At 35.3% G+C, this 17,312-nt stretch overlaps 2 protein-coding genes and 4 long non-coding RNA genes across 9 annotated transcripts in view; 2 read left to right on the top strand and 4 right to left on the bottom strand.

Moving 5' to 3' along the window:
• Positions 1-8: 8 nt before the first annotated feature.
• Pvr (PDGF- and VEGF-receptor related) lies at positions 9-7,848 on the bottom strand. 4 transcript variants are annotated; one of them, XM_065303847.1, is made up of 14 exons: positions 7,407-7,848; positions 5,332-5,646; positions 5,145-5,278; positions 4,734-4,932; positions 4,146-4,291; positions 3,575-4,091; positions 3,235-3,516; positions 2,549-3,175; positions 2,007-2,489; positions 1,781-1,949; positions 1,569-1,717; positions 1,239-1,513; positions 865-1,182; positions 9-804 (listed from the first exon to the last, which is right to left on the bottom strand). In XM_065303847.1, the coding sequence occupies exons 1-14, from the start codon at positions 7,459-7,461 to the stop codon at positions 145-147; spliced, it is 4,329 nt and encodes a 1,442-aa protein (XP_065159919.1). In that variant the 5' UTR covers positions 7,462-7,848; the 3' UTR covers positions 9-144. The 4 variants fall into 4 exon arrangements, with proteins under 4 accessions (XP_065159919.1, XP_065159922.1, XP_065159920.1 ...); XM_065303850.1 differs by having other exon boundaries at positions 1,569-1,639; XM_065303848.1 differs by having other exon boundaries at positions 4,734-4,911.
• Positions 7,849-7,981: 133 nt separating this feature from the next.
• LOC135793021 (neuroglobin-like) overlaps positions 7,982-17,312 on the bottom strand; it is a 60,384-nt gene continuing 51,053 nt past the window's right edge. Inside the window, exons 2-3 of the mRNA XM_065303862.1 lie at positions 12,160-12,397; positions 7,982-9,985 (exon numbers count right to left, since the gene is read on the bottom strand). Of these exons, the coding sequence (XP_065159934.1) occupies positions 9,839-9,985; positions 12,160-12,397 (385 nt within the window). The 3' untranslated portion in view covers positions 7,982-9,838. The remainder of the gene's footprint in view (positions 9,986-12,159; positions 12,398-17,312) is intronic.
• LOC135793028 (uncharacterized) lies at positions 13,833-14,157 on the top strand. The gene is made up of 2 exons (XR_010548517.1): positions 13,833-13,885; positions 13,946-14,157. It is a non-coding gene; the product is annotated as an uncharacterized lncRNA (long non-coding RNA).
• LOC135792379 (uncharacterized) lies at positions 14,999-15,395 on the bottom strand. The gene is made up of 2 exons (XR_010548290.1): positions 15,253-15,395; positions 14,999-15,196 (listed from the first exon to the last, which is right to left on the bottom strand). It is a non-coding gene; the product is annotated as an uncharacterized lncRNA (long non-coding RNA).
• LOC135792390 (uncharacterized) lies at positions 15,556-16,249 on the top strand. Its single transcript, XR_010548301.1, has 2 exons — positions 15,556-15,889; positions 15,998-16,249. It is a non-coding gene; the product is annotated as an uncharacterized lncRNA (long non-coding RNA).
• Positions 16,532-17,018, bottom strand: LOC135792662 (uncharacterized). Its single transcript, XR_010548425.1, has 2 exons — positions 16,881-17,018; positions 16,532-16,784 (listed from the first exon to the last, which is right to left on the bottom strand). It is a non-coding gene; the product is annotated as an uncharacterized lncRNA (long non-coding RNA).

The raw sequence follows: 17,312 nt of genomic DNA, 5'->3' as shown, positions 1-17,312 counted from the left end.
ACCATGGATTTTCGAAAATAATATATTTAGACAAAAATCTTTTATAAAATAAAAAGGTATCGTGTCGTAATAGCATGAGATATACTGGAAAACTTAATCGTAGAATTTATACAGTACACTTTTGAAACATATTCAGAGATCACGTTATTTTACACAATTCCCCACTCGGTCCCAATCTCGTGTTGACGAATTCACATATGGCACTTCCTCAGTATTGTTCTGTTTGTCGTAAATATTTGGCAAACTATTTGGCATTCCTTCTACACTATTAAACGCTAGAGGTACTTTCGGAGAACATGCTTCCCCAGTAGGAATCTGTGATTTCACTCTGTTCTGCTCCACTTTCTTTTTTTCACTCATGTTTATATAATTATCAGGTGCACCAATGTTCTGATACTGCTGGTCTTCAAAGTTGAACTTGTGATACATTGGATTTGAAATACTGTTGGTCAGATCCACCTCCGGACTGGTTGGACTTCGGTCAGAGTATTGATTTGATGCTTTCGGAGATAACATCGGCTGTAGTTCCACACCACTGTCCCTGTTACCTTTGTCAAACACAAAAGCGTTGGTTTGATATCCTTCGGGACGAGGACTGAAAGGCATCGGGGATTTCATTTCTAAATACGCTGAGGTATTCCCAGGGTTGATGTTGATGCGATGTGAGGGTGGTGGGGATGGGTCATTGATGTATTTTGGTACTGCTGTGATGTGTTCGAAATCTGGTGGGGCGAACATGGGGAGGTATTCTCCTTGAGGTCTTGTGTTTGCAACCAGGTAGGGATCATCTAGATCAATGTAGTGCTGAAATTTTTTTTGGAAAAAATTAATTTTTTTGGAGAATAATTGATGGTAGGTCCTTACCTGTTTATCACTAAGACTTATAATCTCTCCTAGTCGACTTGCTAGTTCCCCAAACCCAGGTCTACTTATGGGATCATGCTCCCAACATTCCATCATAATCTGATAGATTTCATCCGTGGCAAATTTGGGTTTGTCCATTCGAATACCCTTGATGATATTGACGTAAAAATTGTCATCCACTGATATCCCTGGGTAGGGGGTCATGGCTAAGGAGAAGAACTCCCATAAAACAACCCCGTAGGACCAGACGTCTGATTGGGTTGAGAATACCTTGTCACAGATTGATTCCACTGCCATCCATTTGATGGGCAATGGTGTCTATAATAATAAAACTCAAATTAAGTCATGTTTTAAGTCATATTTCATGGACCTACATCATTTTGCTTCTTCTCGTAGTCCAAAGTCTCCTTTGCAAGACCAAAGTCGCAGATTTTCACAACTTTATCATCAGCTAGCAAAATATTCCTCGCTGCTAGATCCCGATGTAGAACTTTTCGGGAGACTAAATATTCCATCCCTCTGGCTACCTGCCAGGAGTATACAATGAGGTCTTTACTGTAGACCAGTTCCTGGTCATCTGTGTAATCCCCACGGTAGTTTAACCTCCATTTTGGGGCACTACCACTTCCACTGCTTGTAATTGTATTCTCTAAAAAGTTTTCTTAGTAAAATAAAAGCAATAGTTAATTTGGAAAGTGGTATACCTGTAGATAATGCAGTGGTATCTGTATTCTGGGTTTGTCCGGTACAATCATCACTTTGGTTGTATTCGTGCCTGCGAGGATATGATTTTAAAGGATAAGCAGAATTTGAGGATTTTGAGACACTACGGTTGTAGCTTGTTATTGAGGGACTGATAGAAACACACCAGCACCAATTAGTAACCATTACCATCAATATAAACACTAATAATTACCTGCCATAGCTGGATACAGACAATGATCGTTCCAAGGCTTCACTTCCGATGGAAAAATCAAACTTTTGGGTTGTTTTATCAATTTGGTCAACGAAACGCCTGCGGTGTTTCAGGAGGTATGACTGCATGTTACCATACCGGCAGTATTCAACAATAACATGAAGTTCTCCTGTTTTGCAAAACAATTTCATATAAAAACCGGAAACAAATTTTTAGAATACTTTACTTTTGGATAAATTTTTGGTGCAAGCCCCAAGGAGGTTAACCACATTTAGATGCTTCCCAATTTGACCCATGATCTTCAACTCTGAACCCAAAGCCCTTAGATGCATATCATCAGCATCCGGTTTGATTGTTTTCACTGCAACAATGGTAGTCTCTTCATTTGGGAGGATACCACGTGCTTCTGCTTTGATAACAACTCCAAATGCTCCGGAACCAAGTTGTTTGCCCATTTTCAACTTATCAAAAGGAAACTCCCATGTTTCCATATCATATGGTAACCAACTTGCTTGCTCGGCAAGACCATGATCCGGGTTAATCTTATCAATGTCTCCCTTTCTGAAATTATCAAGTCCCAAAGCTTTCAGTTTCTTCATCCGGGCTTGTTCCTTGCGATATTGAATGACTGAATAAGTTCCAATCACGATAACCGTCACAAACAGCACACAGATGATCACTACCAAAAGTATAACCGAAAATGGTTTATCTGTAAACATTTACTTAGTATAATATGGTTATAAATTGTTTTTGATGAGTTTTACGTACTGTTGAAGACTACCTCCATGGACAATCGATCTTCACCTTGTGTATTCTGAACTATACAAGTGTATATACCATCATCATCATCAAAAGTCTTCTTAAAAGTTAACCTTTGACCACCTTCAGTCATTTCAGTACGATTACTCAAAGGTATTACCACATCATTGTGCAACCACATGATTTCTGGACGTGGAATACCTTCATAGTAGCAGGTCATACTCAACGCATCCGGGTAGTCCATGTAGAGAACCTCTTGTAGACTGGAATTTGCTATACGAGCAGGTACCAATGGTACCACTAACAAATTAAGTGAATCTGTTTTATTCCTGTAAACATTGTTCACTTTAGACCAGAATCTGGTGACGGTACAATTGTATTGTCCATTTCTGGTGTTACTGATTGTTAAGGTACTCTTTGTTGAATACTGAGTGAAACTTGATTCAATTTTGTAATCATTACTTTCAAAGATTTCTTCATTATTAAAGGTCCATTTTATATCTTTGAAAGTATCCTTGGAAGCTCTGCAGGTGAGGACTACCTGGTCACCTTGGGGTACCAGGTAATCATTTTTACTACCGTTTGGGTTTAGAATCAGGTTTTCAGATGGAATCAGTTCAAAACCATTGGGGACATCTGGAATTTATTAAAATTTTTAGTTTTTTTGTCTCTGGTTGGGTATTAATTAAAGGTACCTGTAACATTAAAGGTTTTGATAAGTGTATCAGTTCCCAGGTAGTTTTTGGCTTCGCATTCTACAATTCCACGACCTAAAGCGACAACTTCAAGTTCAGAATACGTCTGAAATTTTCTCGTAAATGTTGTATTCATTTTATTACTAAGGTCGCAACCCTCATCCAAACAAGTTAAATTCCAGGTAATACTTGCTGGTGGGTTAGTATTAGTAATACAAATAACACGGCTGATATTATTAACCAAATTAAACCTGCTCACATTCAATTGGACATGTGGTTTATCTAAAAAACAAAAAAAATTTAAAAAAAAATGTTTTTTTTTAGATTTACAGATGGGTACCATGAATACTAAAAGGAAATGTCATATCAACACGAGTCTTCTTATTCCTTGCTTCGATAGTATACATTCCAGAATCATATATGGAAACATTTTTAACTTCTATCAGAGAATAATGCTGAGTATAATTCGTAGAATGTTTATTGGAGTCTGGATAGATAGTGTTGGTACCCCCTTCGGTATTGTAAGCCCATTCGGAGATTAAGGTACCATCATGGTACCACCTTAGCACTAGATCCTCCAAGGGGTGTGCTTCGATATCCACGTTGATGTAAACATTATTCCCGGCATATTCTATGATTTCATCTTCTTTGTTCAATTCGTTTTCTTCAGTGATTTTTATAAACGATTCATCAATACCATGTATGCTTATATTCATTTTTGCGTTGCTTTCGTTGTCGTTGAAGTCTTTGACGTGGCACTGATATAAACCAGTATCAGCTTTGGTTGTGTTTGTGATGGTCAACAGGGAGTAATGACCGAATTTGATTACATGCGTTGTTTCTTTAACTCTCTCCATCTAATGTAAAACTGGTTTATAGAAAATGTTATATTTCGGTTAATAATGGTTTACCTCTATTCCTTTAGGGTAATCCCATGAAAAATTATAGGGAATATTTGTTTCTCCTAGGCTACAGTTGAGAGTTAGAATTTGTCCTTCAATGGTATGACCATCACTATGATCCTTTAATTCAGGTGTCCTAATGGAGGATGTGTCAGCTAATATAAAACAAATTTGGTTTAAAAATTGGTTTTCAGGTGTGCCATTCAAAGCAGTAGTTAATATGTTAGTGAATTCATTGATTTGAAGAATACCACCAAGTGAATTTATTTGTATTAAACTAGACACCAAGATAATTGATATCCCATACTTACGGTGCACCACCAAATACACATCAATCTCTTCCTTTTTAATATCTGGTGACGGATGCACAAATATGCATTTATATATCCCGGTATCATTTAGTTTCAGAGGTTTGAAGGTAAACCCAATTCTTTTATTTAACGGACGATTCTGTAAGTATTATTCATTGATATCACACGAAAATATTCTTAGAAACATTGATCAACACAAGCCCAGTCAGCAAAAACCACAAATTTTGATGGTACCCACAAAATTAGTAACAGTTAGTATGAAAACAATAAAACGAAAAACACATACGTATATAATGAATATTATAATGCTCCTGTACTTCAACATCGTTTAGTCGTAGATAACAGATGAAAATTTCAGCGAAATCATCAAACTCCACCGCGGAGATGCTCCGATGAATTGTGAAACCTATGTGCGGGTGATAGGTGAATAGCATACCATTTTCATCTTCTTTATCTAACACCACCTGAACCATCATCCAAGTATCCTATTAATAACATGCCACACAACACAATAAGCAACCTGTTAGTACTGTACATCACCAAATGAAGGTGGGGTGTTATTCCAGAAATTAATTACATCAGAACCTTTTAGAACCCTGAATGGAAGAAGGTAGGTTACCTAATTACACATTAAGCCGCAAGTTAAGCCTTTTACAACAGCACAAAATAATTTTAAGAAGCTAAGTTAAAAAGGTACCATGTTTTCGCCGGCGTATTGTAGTTCTACGTGGACATCAGGTGAGGTAGGTCTACATGGTAGGACCACTTCGGAAACCTTTGCTTTTGCTTGCACAGTGGTCATTTCATCATCCACAGATAAATGAGTATCATCTATAAAAATTTAATTTAAATTTTTTTTCTCTTAAATTGATATTCAGGTATACCTTTAACATAAAGGTAAATTTTTGATGAATTCTGTTTATTGTCAAAGGTACTCCCGAATTCATGACAATAAAAATATCCGGTATCCATATAGGAAGCATTGCGGATCATCAAAATAGCTTTGAATTTGTAGTTCAAATCATTGTGTAACTTCTCAACTGCAGTGCTAATGTTAGACATGGATTTGATGGTGTTCCGCGAAGGGTATGACCATAATGGTTTGGCACGTGTTGTACACGTGATGTTAAAGTTGTCACCAGAAGATAAGACATATTCGGAAGCAAGGTCGATGTATGGTGGTGAATATCCATACGTGTCTGAAATTTAAAGTAATTTAAGGTCATTTAACTGTGTACAAAATGGCCGACAAGGTTACACATGATGGAAACGTTGCGATGCACATTCGAAAGTCGCTTTCACTTTCACAATGCGCACCAAATAAATAACCGAATAAGTATTATTCGATAAAATTCATTATAAAGCAGTTTTCTGGTGTGATGTGTGTTTGTTATTCCAATGATGATATCTCGGTAAACACACGAGGTGTTTGTACGATAGCAGTTGGTTGAGTATCGATGTGATCAGAGAAAAAATAAAAATTTGTATTTCCATTGAATTATGATGAATAAATATATTTCTAAACGGAATATTTTAACAGTTTACATGAACGCGTAAAAGTGACCGGAAGACCGCTTCCTGAAACGCATGAATGTTATTGTACGATAAGCAATAAGCAAGTCGTAACTTACGATTGAGTTTTCGACTTGACGTTAAGTTAATCATGGAATAAACTGCACAAAACATCGAAATTTCCCTGAGATTTATTTGCGGAAAGATTATATTCTAGATTTAACTAAATTTGTGTTTAAAAGCACAATTTCCTTTCAGAATTAAATTTATCTCAAGCAGGATACATCCCACATGTTAATCACAATCAGAAGTTTCAGATATGAATTAATGTTAACACGATGAAAATGAAGTCTAAAACGCATTTTTTGATGTGTAGAAGAATGCAACCAGAGATACTGCAATGTATCAATGTTATCATCCACTGGCAGCCATTTTATATAAATAGAATGTCACTCAATCACGATAAACATAAAAATGGAAGCTGAATGTTTGCTAAAAGTATTGCAGTTTGCATGTTTTCTATTCCAAAGCAAATGATGAGTGGCAATATTTGCAGAATGATTTATTTTGAGAATCAAAATTCTCTGACACAAGCTGTGCGCTATGACGATAGCTAACTAGCTTAAGTAAATATTATTGCCAAGTGGTGTAATTTACAGTGATGCATATTCATAATTCGCGTAAAAGATCGGAAACATCTTGCGGTGCATGAGGAAAATGCCTACAATTGTATTCAAATAAAAAATATTATATCTTTTAAATCGTGGGATTTTACGCATTGATATTGACAATATCTCAGGCGAACAAAATCCAGTCTTAGATTACGCTGAGTAGGTTTACAGACAGCGATAATTAAACTTAAGTATATCATCGGAGATAATGTTGGAAATGTAAAAATTGTTTAACTTGGCTGTAAACACACACCGATCAAAACATTATCGTTTATTTTATTTGCTTTCCAACGAGGCGCGGTGCTCGCATCACCTCTACTTACGAGTAGACTTAAGTCAGGCGCGAGTGTCAACACTCAGGTATGAGATGGATAATCACACGCGCGTAAAGTTTCTTTAAACGTTGAATAATTCATTGGGTTAGTCATAGTTTTATGCACAACGCGTTGCAACATCGCTGCTCTTAGTATATCTGACTTAAGTTAAGTCATGATGACGCTCACCTTCACATTACTCGATTTTGACTTTAAAACTACAAGGTTATAAGTGATTCTTTTGTGTTTTGATACAGAAATACATTTATTGATTGTTTGGATGAAGAAATATGCGGGGTATGATATTCATTAGATTGATTAGGGGCAGTAGGGCGCAGGCAATTAAGAGAATTGATGTTTGCGCACACTTAATCATATTAGCAACTTGTTGAAGGTTGAGGAAAACAAATAATTTCGAAATTACTTTGATGAGACAATTTATACGTAAAAATATATACATACCTGATATTTGAAATAAAATAACACATAATACGAAGCTTTTTAGTCTTGGAAACATTTTAAATTTTATTTTACGCACTTTTTTTTTAATATAAAATTAGTTTAGGAACACATTTTGTTTGAAATTTGTTTTCACAGTTTACATAGTAGACACACAAGTTTGCACGATTATCGGACGTGGACTGAAACCAAAAATATTATCGCTTTTCGATGGTTGGCGTGTAAACAAATCGAACTTTCGATTATCGACGCTCACACCCGATCACTATCGACGCACTCGGAGAAAAACGCTTTTGAGTCAGTACACAACGGCTGTACGGTTACAAATAACGCTTGGGTTTTGAAAGCGATAATGCGAATGAGCCAATGAAGCGGAATGTGCTGTGAGTCAGGTCAGTCAAGCTTACGACAACTTGTTGGATCATTAGCTGTATAATTGTGCCGCAGGCGAAGCCATTTTGAATTATGCGCGCTTTCCAATTTTAATATAGGCAACCCAACGTACAAAATACACAAAACTTGACGTTGACGGAAAAACCGATTTGTAATTAATCCAACAACTAGATAATAAAACCACATTATAATAATTATCCTTTACGTCTATTTAGATTATATACTCATCTCAGTTCACAAATAACAATAATAATGCCAAACATTTGCGTTTTCATCGATTTTATACCTTGTTTCATGTTTAAGTGTTATAAATGTGTGTGATGTGTGTTACGACGTGTATTTAAACAAATAATCAAAGAAAACTTGTTTTTTTCTAGATATTTTTGTAGTTTATAAACAAAATACTACGTTTTGTTTCTGTTTCTGCACGTTACGACCGCTCATCAACCATAATTTATCATTATTCATTAACAAACGTTTAATTTGTGTTTATCTTTCCTTTAGCGCATTGTTTCTCGACTGTTACTAAACGTTAACTATTGTACACAAAGCTAAACATTGTTATTCTTTCTGCTGATACATTAATTCCATTTTTTATGTACAATAAGCTTTAAAATCATATTTTTAAAGATAAATTTCTGAATAAAACCAAAACAGGCAGTGATAATCGCAGAGAAATCATGTTTTAGGTTTGAAGGTTAAAAAGTTAGGTTAAAAAATCATAAAATTAATTTTTTTTGGGAATTTTTAGGAATAATTTTACAGAGTTTCTAATTTTGTATAAATTGACAATCAATTGACCAACGATAATTACAACAATTATCACGGTGCATGTAAAATCTTTTCACGTACCCACTGCTGCCACCTATATATGATATTAGGTACACGTTTACACAATACCAATTGAAATTTGCGCGTGCGCTGTTTGTCCGCCTACATAATACAAACACGAGTATTAGGTATACGATTATAAACAAATAAATGTACACAATTGATGCAATTATACCGCGCTCGAATACGATACCGATTACATTGTAAAGTATCATATTGTTATTACTTGTATTTATCGTATAATATTTCTTTTTTTTTTTTTTGGTTTCTCACACGAACGAATGCTTTTTTCCATTTGTTTATTACGAAAAACATAAATATATTTATTTTTATTACATAAATTAGTTAATTACATACATTTGAGCACAATTTGCAGTTATTATAAGCCGTTCGCCGATAGATGGCGTTACTGGCGCAATAACTGCAACCCGTGCTCGTTACTTAACAGTTTGCATTGCGTTTTAAGTTTTGCGTGTAATTTCATTATGAAGCTTAACGTTTTCCCCTTGTTTAAAAGTGTTTTTGTTGTTTTTTTTAGGTTTTTTACCGAATTTCTAACGAATATAACACAACACGTGATTCTCTTAGTCTTAGTTTTAGCAAACTACACAACAATCATGTCATTCTTTACCTACACGTCTAATGATTCAATTAAACAAACACATCGATGGAGAATTCAACGAAATACATTTATGATAATTTCTTATGGAATCTCGAATTTTCTGGAGTTGCAATTTTTTGGTTTTGGTGCAGTGTGTTATCATTCCAGTCGTAACAATCATTCATTCGTCGACTAGACGTAAATAATAAATATGTACATTAAAGTTACATTTAGCAAATTGTATATGTATATATATATATATTCTTATATATTCGTAAAGGTACATTAAATATTTATTTTTAGTTGTGTTTTGTTTAGCTATATAAAGCCTAGAGCTCTTATAATTGTATCGAGTTCGTTTTTTTTTTTTTTAAGTTTTCAGTCGACAAATTGCTTTTATACAAAATAAATACTTTCTTGTTCCGTGTTGTTGTTTGGTTTTGTATATTTCATGTTTACAATAATTTCAGTGTAATTGTGTTCTATTTTATTTACAATGCGCGGCCGCTGCGTGTGTACTATGGGAGGTACAATGCGTCAGCTGGTCGTCTGTAGAGGGCGTTGTGATACGCACGACGCCATTTGTATGCTGCGGGTTTGGGAGTTAGCTTCACGCACCCGCGTTTGCATTATTGTAGCCGGTCACTAGTGTCTCGATCATGAACTTTATCGTTATCTGATAGATGTTCTCGACGTTTTCGGTGTAGCGGTCGCCGAGAGTTGTCTTCACGGCTTCCAGGAAAGGTTTTTCGATTTTCTAAAACACATAGATGTAATTATTTAGTGGATAATCAATAAATACATTCAGAAACGCAATAAAATTATTAAATTTAAGTTTATATTGCGTTTCGTACTAATAATTCGCATAAAACTTTATAGTTTTGCTTGAAACTTTATCAATATTCGAACAAAGCGTCCAGGAATTGAATTTTCGTGCATCTGGTGAAAGTTTTTGAAGTGTTTCGGTGGTTTATTCAACTTGTAACACGTGGAAAGCGTGAAAATGTAGTTATTTCCACGTGGTCGGTAAGAGGTCGACGCCATTTATTATTTAGGTGCCGACTGGGGCGTATTTTGGGTTGCCGGGGTTCCGGGCCGGACTGTGAACGCAGTTTCATGTTTGCGCGTGTGAAAATCACTGAATTATTCATTTCATAATGTACACCGTTAATGGTCACTCAAATACCACCGTGCACCCGTCAATTAACATTCGTAGGAAACTATATATCAAATATTATTAGTAAATTACGGCAATGGTCGTAATATGATACATAACCAAAGATTCCAGCTATTACTGAAGTTAAACAACGTTGGGAAGTGGTAGTACTTGGATAGGAAACTGATGGTCTTACCACCACTACTATTTGCAGGTATTGGTGAATTTCTAGAGTTCCTAAACATGTTTTGGTCATTTAAAGGTTAAAAATCAAATCCTAACCCCAAAAATTCAAGTTTTTACCCTTTCCAGGTATTACAAAAATTAAGCACCGTCAGGCGTTGGTAGTACTTAGATAAAAAACAGTAAGATCTTACCCCACTACTATTTGCGGATATTGCTCAATTTCAGGTGCTCCTAAATACATTTTAGGCATTTAAAGGTTAAAAATCGTGGCCTAACCTCAAAATTCAACTCCTAACCCTTTTTATTAGTAAATTCAAACCCCCTACCCCCTCCACTTTCACCTTTTTCAATCCTACTTATCCCCACAAAAGAAAACCCCAAGAAAACAAATCTTCCTCGACATCTTTATTCCAATATGATCATCCTAAGCATATTATTGTAACTTGCATTTGACAGATTGTTTCCGTTCTCGAGGAAACTTGTCTCATTAAGTTTGCGAGCTGCCCTGCGGGGACAGACGCGCCCCCGATGCCATTGTGCACGTAGCGCGCACGCCAGACATGAAATTACGATATGACACCTAAATACAGATGGGAGGACGATAAGCGACGTGCGCCCCGAAACAACATGGCGCACATTAAAACTATTAAATTATATGTTGCATTAGACATTAGAGGATTACCGAGACATCAGCATGACTCGCAGAACAATATTATGCCACTCGAATTAATTTCAATTGTTTGCGGACACAGTGTATGTGTGCAATCTACTCGAGAAACAGGAAGTAGCAGATAACGGCGGAACATGAGACTGACGAAACTAAAAACAAGTTACGTACTAACAAGATATTGCATTACAGTCACGTTTTCAGATTTGTTGTTTATTAGGACTCAGTGACGTCAAAGAAATAATAAAAATAAGAGAAAAAGAATGATGTGACAAATGGTAATAAGAAATCATGATTTACGACGCCATCTTGAATTTTATATTACTTTACAAGTCACCGGGTTATTTATGACTATTACTTTTGTAAATTCATAGAAATTTATGTTTTAAGGTGAATTAAATATTCAAATTATAATATTTAAGTACTTTTCGAGTCTATCAGTCACATCACGTAGTGTAGATGTGCCGAGAGTGGACAGAGAAATAATTTATTTCAATCTACGCCGGAATTCGCAAATTTTAGATCCCGAAGCGTGGAGCTTGAAAGAGAATGTATGAAATGTCAGTTAACAAGGAGGAAAACTTGGAAAAGGCGTCTCGCACAGCATGGAACCCCAAAGTAAAGAAAAGTGCCGAGTTAAAAGCTTTTTTTTCTTTTGCGTCGCAAAAGGTTTTCGCCTCCGTTTGACGGAAGTGTAATTTAAATGTTAAACACGCCGATATTTCCAATAATATCTACAAAAAATCATGTTTAACATAAAAATAAAATTATTTAATTAGTCATAAATAAATTAGCTAGATTAGTAAATTAGTAAAGTTGTGCATCGCATGAATAACTTTGTTTTGATTACTCGTCTGCGAAATAATCAAGTTGGAAAGTTTTTCGAGGTTAGATACGTCCGCCATTTGGTGTATTTACTTACCCAGAAATATTCGACGTGAAAGCCGGGTATTTTCCGATGCGAGGCGCCGATCTGATGCAGATAGTCGAAGAATGAGTCGAGGTTCTCGCTGCTCATGCCGCGAATACCCTCGTCGAGGGTGTTCATCACCGTGCCGGCGTGTTCAGCCAGTTCGAGACTATTTGCTTGGTCCTCCTTCGTGCGCATGTCGCGGAACTTCTCAAACAGTTCCAGGAGCTCGGCGTGCTCTTCGAACAATCTGCAATTACACACATTAAAGTAATAAGAAAACTTTTGTATATTGGGTTGCATACATGTTGTGTGCTCAATTTTCACTCAATAAATCACTTCGTGGGACATTAATCATGATTAGGATTGGGTTACAACGACAAACTGTATGCGGTGTATGTTTTTTTTTGTGCTGATTGGCATCGCAATTACGGGTTTGACATGAAAAGAAGTTTGTTGGTTGTTTTCGGCGTGGGGTGGCGCTCGTGCAGAAAATGTCAAAGTGGGTTCTTTTCCACGATTACATCAAGTAGGTAATCGGGGTTGCGTGCGCACGAAATTCACCCGCACGCTGCGTGATTAGGGGCGGAGAGCGTTTTTCGTATAAATTTCAAACACGGTTTTTAGCACGTCCTTTCTCTAGTTCTTTTCGTATACGCTTGGAATTGTCTGAGGTTAATAATAAATTTGTATATTTTCGGGCGTCAATTCATGTGTGTTTCGAATTCCTGCCACGTCATTATGTATATTTATAGAGCGTGCTGCCTGGAGTACGTGGCGAGTTTATAAATAAATAAATCGATGCCAGCGAGGGCGAGGGCAGCGCACAAATTAATTACGGACGAGCCTTTGAGGTAAGCGAGTGTTTTTTTTTTCGGTGGAGCGCAATGGATGACAATTTGCAAAGTGGAGGGATGAAAAACCGCAAAATACGCGCGGTGTGCACTCATTGTGCCCAACAGGTATCACCGGGGGCGGCTGGACATACGCTGGTACGCGTAAGAGAGTGGCGGCTATAGGTAATAAGCGAATCGATTATAGACCTATTTCGTGTCGTCATGGCGACGCGTGGATGAAACACACGAGTGGACGAGACAGCGCGCCGCCACCACCACAGCCACCGCCGCCAGGAGATATTCTGCCGCAGACAGCGGACAATACACGTGTGTTTCCAAGCTGATTGATGGTCAAATACTTGCTTTTCAAATTCTTTCACTTTAACCCAACTTGAAAGAATAACTATAGGCAACCAACATTACACATGTTCACATGTTCACTGTACACGGACAGAGTATAGATTGATTTCTTTACATTGGCTACTCGTACGCGTAAGAGTGCACTCTGCGCTGTTGGTTTATAAGATTATTTACTTTTCGACTGTGTTTATCTTGGTCGAGTAGATTCTGTCGTGTTTGCTGTGGAATCCTTTTTCTTTTTCGCGGATGCGACGGAACAAAGCAAATCGAATAGAATTGAATTCAGCAGGATGGTAAATAATGCAAATAATTAACGGCCAGGTCAAATGTTGGTTTAAAAAAGGTCAAAACGTCAACAAACTTTAATTATAATTAATTATGAACCAGTTTAAGATAAAAACAGATATTTCACTGCTATATAAACTCAAAAAATTACTAAATTTTAAATTAAACAACTAAAACAATGCGTGGGACGATTTTTATTGTTTTATTAATTATACTAAGTGTAGTTTCGGCTAAAAAAGCAAAAAACTACAATACACGTAAGTTTTTTACTTAAAAATCAACAAAAAATCATTTTTTAATTGTTTTTTTAATCATAGAATGTCCAGAAAACGAAGAATTGAAAAAATGTGGCTGTGACGAAACTTGCGCTCCTGGAGAACTCACCAGCTGCCATTTTGATTGTGAAATCCACGCGAAATGTTATTGTAAACCCGGTTATGCTCGTAATATATTCACCGGTTTGTGTCAGACTTATGACGAATGTGAAAATTTACATCAATTATAAATAAATAGAAAATAAAGTTGAAAATTTTTAGTTTGATTATTTATTCATTTTGCTTTGTTTCACAGCTGACTGAGTTTCCAGGCAATCGATGTGCGTTAGTTCAACTCGTTTAACTATTAATTGAGGCAATTAACCGTTCGCTATCTCTATTAAAATAAATCACTGAAGTCCAGTTTATTTAAATCCAACCTATCAAACACAAAACAAACATTTAATTGGTGAAAATACATTAAAAATCGTTTAAATTTTGTATCAAAAAATAAAACTTGATTTTTTTAATCAAAAACAACGTAAAATTGATAAAAATATTTCGTAATACAAAAATAAATGAATATTTAATTCTTTTGTAAGTTGATTACTCATCCAAGCATAAAAATACAAGTATAAAACCAAATTATTGCTATTTTTGTTTTAAACACTTTAACAATGCATCGATTGGTGAAAATCATCGCTGCATTGCTTGTCATAGGCTTGATTGGCGCGCAGAATGTCACTGAGTCAGGTACCAGTTGCAATCGCATCAAATATTGATGGAATAAATATTCATATTTGCCGTTATCGATTACAGGGCCGTGCGGCGCGAACGCGATCTACGTAGATTGCGCCTGCCCGGAGTCATGTTATCAATTCAGCTCGCTGTGCATCGACTGCCGACCGGGATGCGAATGCGTCCAGGGGTATGTATACTTAAACAGCAGCTGTGTCCTGCGGCAGGACTGCCCGACACCACCGCAGGAGTAAACCGCATGCGATTGAAAAACATTGTTATTCGAAACACAAGCAATACATAAATATTAGTTGGAAATATGTTCAGTAGATGGCGTTAGATATTCTGTTTGTGAATAAAATAAAATAATGTAAACAATTCGTCTCAATGTGTTTATTTATACTGATGCAGTTGAAGGACACTCTGTGGCGTTAATACATTCAGTTTCGAAGAAAGCAAATCCTGGTTTACATTGACAGCCGGGTCTGCAATCGATTTCGGTACAATTTGGAGCTGGATCAGCGCAAGTCACCAAACAAGGGCAAGCTTCAAATGTCTCATTAGGACCACAAGGTTCTAAAATACATTGTAGTATCATAAAAAATAATAAATGAAAGAAATTGTATTTTTACCTTGAGTATTACCAAAATTAATCAAAAATATCATGATAACAGCGAAAAATAAATGATAAACACTGAAAAACTTCATTTTTACTTCTTGATTACTTTGTAATCCTGATTCTGATTATATACTTCCTGTGGATTGACGTTTAATTTACGTGGAAAGTTGATACTGATATTAAATTCATATTTTTTGATAATTAATTAAATATTTCGACATTTCACAATAAAATTGGTTATCGTTTTATATAACTCGTCATATAATGAAATTGCATTCATCAGAGTTGCTATTGTTTGACGCAGTTGTATAAAATTTATGTTTTTATCAATAAAAGCACGTAAACTCAATTATCTGATGCGGAAAATTTTTGTTGAGTGGAATTTTTACGGTTTATTTTATTTTTTGTTAGTTTTATTTTAGTGTGTGTTTTAAATGGGGACTAAAAAGTTTGATTTTGCACGTTTTATTGCACAAATGATTGTTCAAACAAAATTTTAGTGATAAATTACGTGTATTGATTGGGTATAAATATAGAGGAATATTTGCCAGGTTGTATTTTTGTGTTTTGCAATCATGAAGCCAATTTTTGTATTTTTCATTATTTTATTTTCGGTTTTTTAGTTTCTGCTAAACCATCACATGAAAAATGTAAGTAAAATTAATAGATATCATAGAGAATATTAATTTTGTTAATAATGGAGTAATTATTTGCATTTATTGAATAAATATGCATTTTTTAAATTTTTTAATTTTCAGGTGATTCAGCAAATCATGAGGTGTACAACCCATGTGGACCAAAGTGTCCAGAAATCTGCGGCCTTCCAGTTCGAATTTGCGTTGGTTGTACACCAGGTTGTTTTTGTAAAAAACATTATACACGCACCCAAGATGGAAAATGCGTCAAAAATTGCCCAGAAGGTCATATTGCATCAGTTAAAGTCCTCTAAACTATGTTATGTACAAAAGTAAACAAAAATTGATTTAAAATAAATTAAATTCATAAAATAATTATTTTTTTCTTCATCTACTTTTAAATTGTGAGTTTTTCACGGTTTTGAGACACAACAAACGATATTTTAAACATTAATTACCAAAACTGTGATTAATATACTTTAGTCACGGGTTTTAGTCACGGGGTGGAGCCTGCGCCTGCGCAATTTCCTACCATATAAAATCCCATGCTGTTTGTGTCGATGCAGCAATAGTATAAGAGCAAATTTCAAAAATTTAAAATAAAAAAATTTAAATTCAATAATATACTATTTTTTGTTTATTTTATAAAATACTTAATTATTATTATTATTTTTAATATATTTAATAAAACTTATAAAAAACATTTTTTTCATTTTTGAAATTTTATTTATTCAATATCCATTTTGAGGACAATTTTCCAACGGAATACAATTAGGTCCAAAATAAGCAAACCCATCATCACATTGACATCCAGGAATACACCGATTTCCACATCCTCGATTCACATTAAAGCATGTAAAAGGACACGCGCATGCTAAATACGTCGCATTGGGACCACACTGCTGACCTGCTAATAGTAATATCAAAATTGAAAGTAAATAATCCCCAAATTCAAATTCAAACCCAATACAATTCAATTATATTAGTATTTGTTGATTGCTATCACCTGCTGTTTGAGATTCGACATTATCAATTCGTTGTAATACAAAGGCAATGAAACAAATTGCAGCCAGAATGAACCACTTCATGATGGATGGATTATTTCGATGTATCGATGTGATTTCAATTTAATTCGGTGTATTTATACTCGTATATGAAAACATGTGCAATATATGCGTATGTAAATTATGATTTCGTTGATTTTAATTAACATGTATAATGTTATCAATATATTTTCAATTTATTGCAATGATTTCCCAGGACATGAGAAACTCCACGTATATTAAATAAGTGAACATGCAAAATAATAATTTCGCTAATCTCGCGAGCGTTTCACCTAAATTACATCAATTTTCCGCAAAAGCTGCATAATGTGCTCTGCACGATCGATTTTCTCTCTCGACGAGAACATAGTTTTTGGAATGGCACGAACTCACGC

Source organism: Atheta coriaria, unplaced genomic scaffold (genome assembly GCF_025399875.1).
Source record: "Atheta coriaria isolate IRGN ID8LTWV9N9 unplaced genomic scaffold, Caltech_Dcor_3.1 hic_scaffold_5_pilon, whole genome shotgun sequence".
In the NCBI taxonomy this organism is placed as follows: Eukaryota; Metazoa; Arthropoda; class Insecta; order Coleoptera; family Staphylinidae; genus Dalotia; species Dalotia coriaria.
Note: the sequence above shows the minus strand (reverse complement) of the source record. Positions and strands in the feature narration are given on the sequence as shown.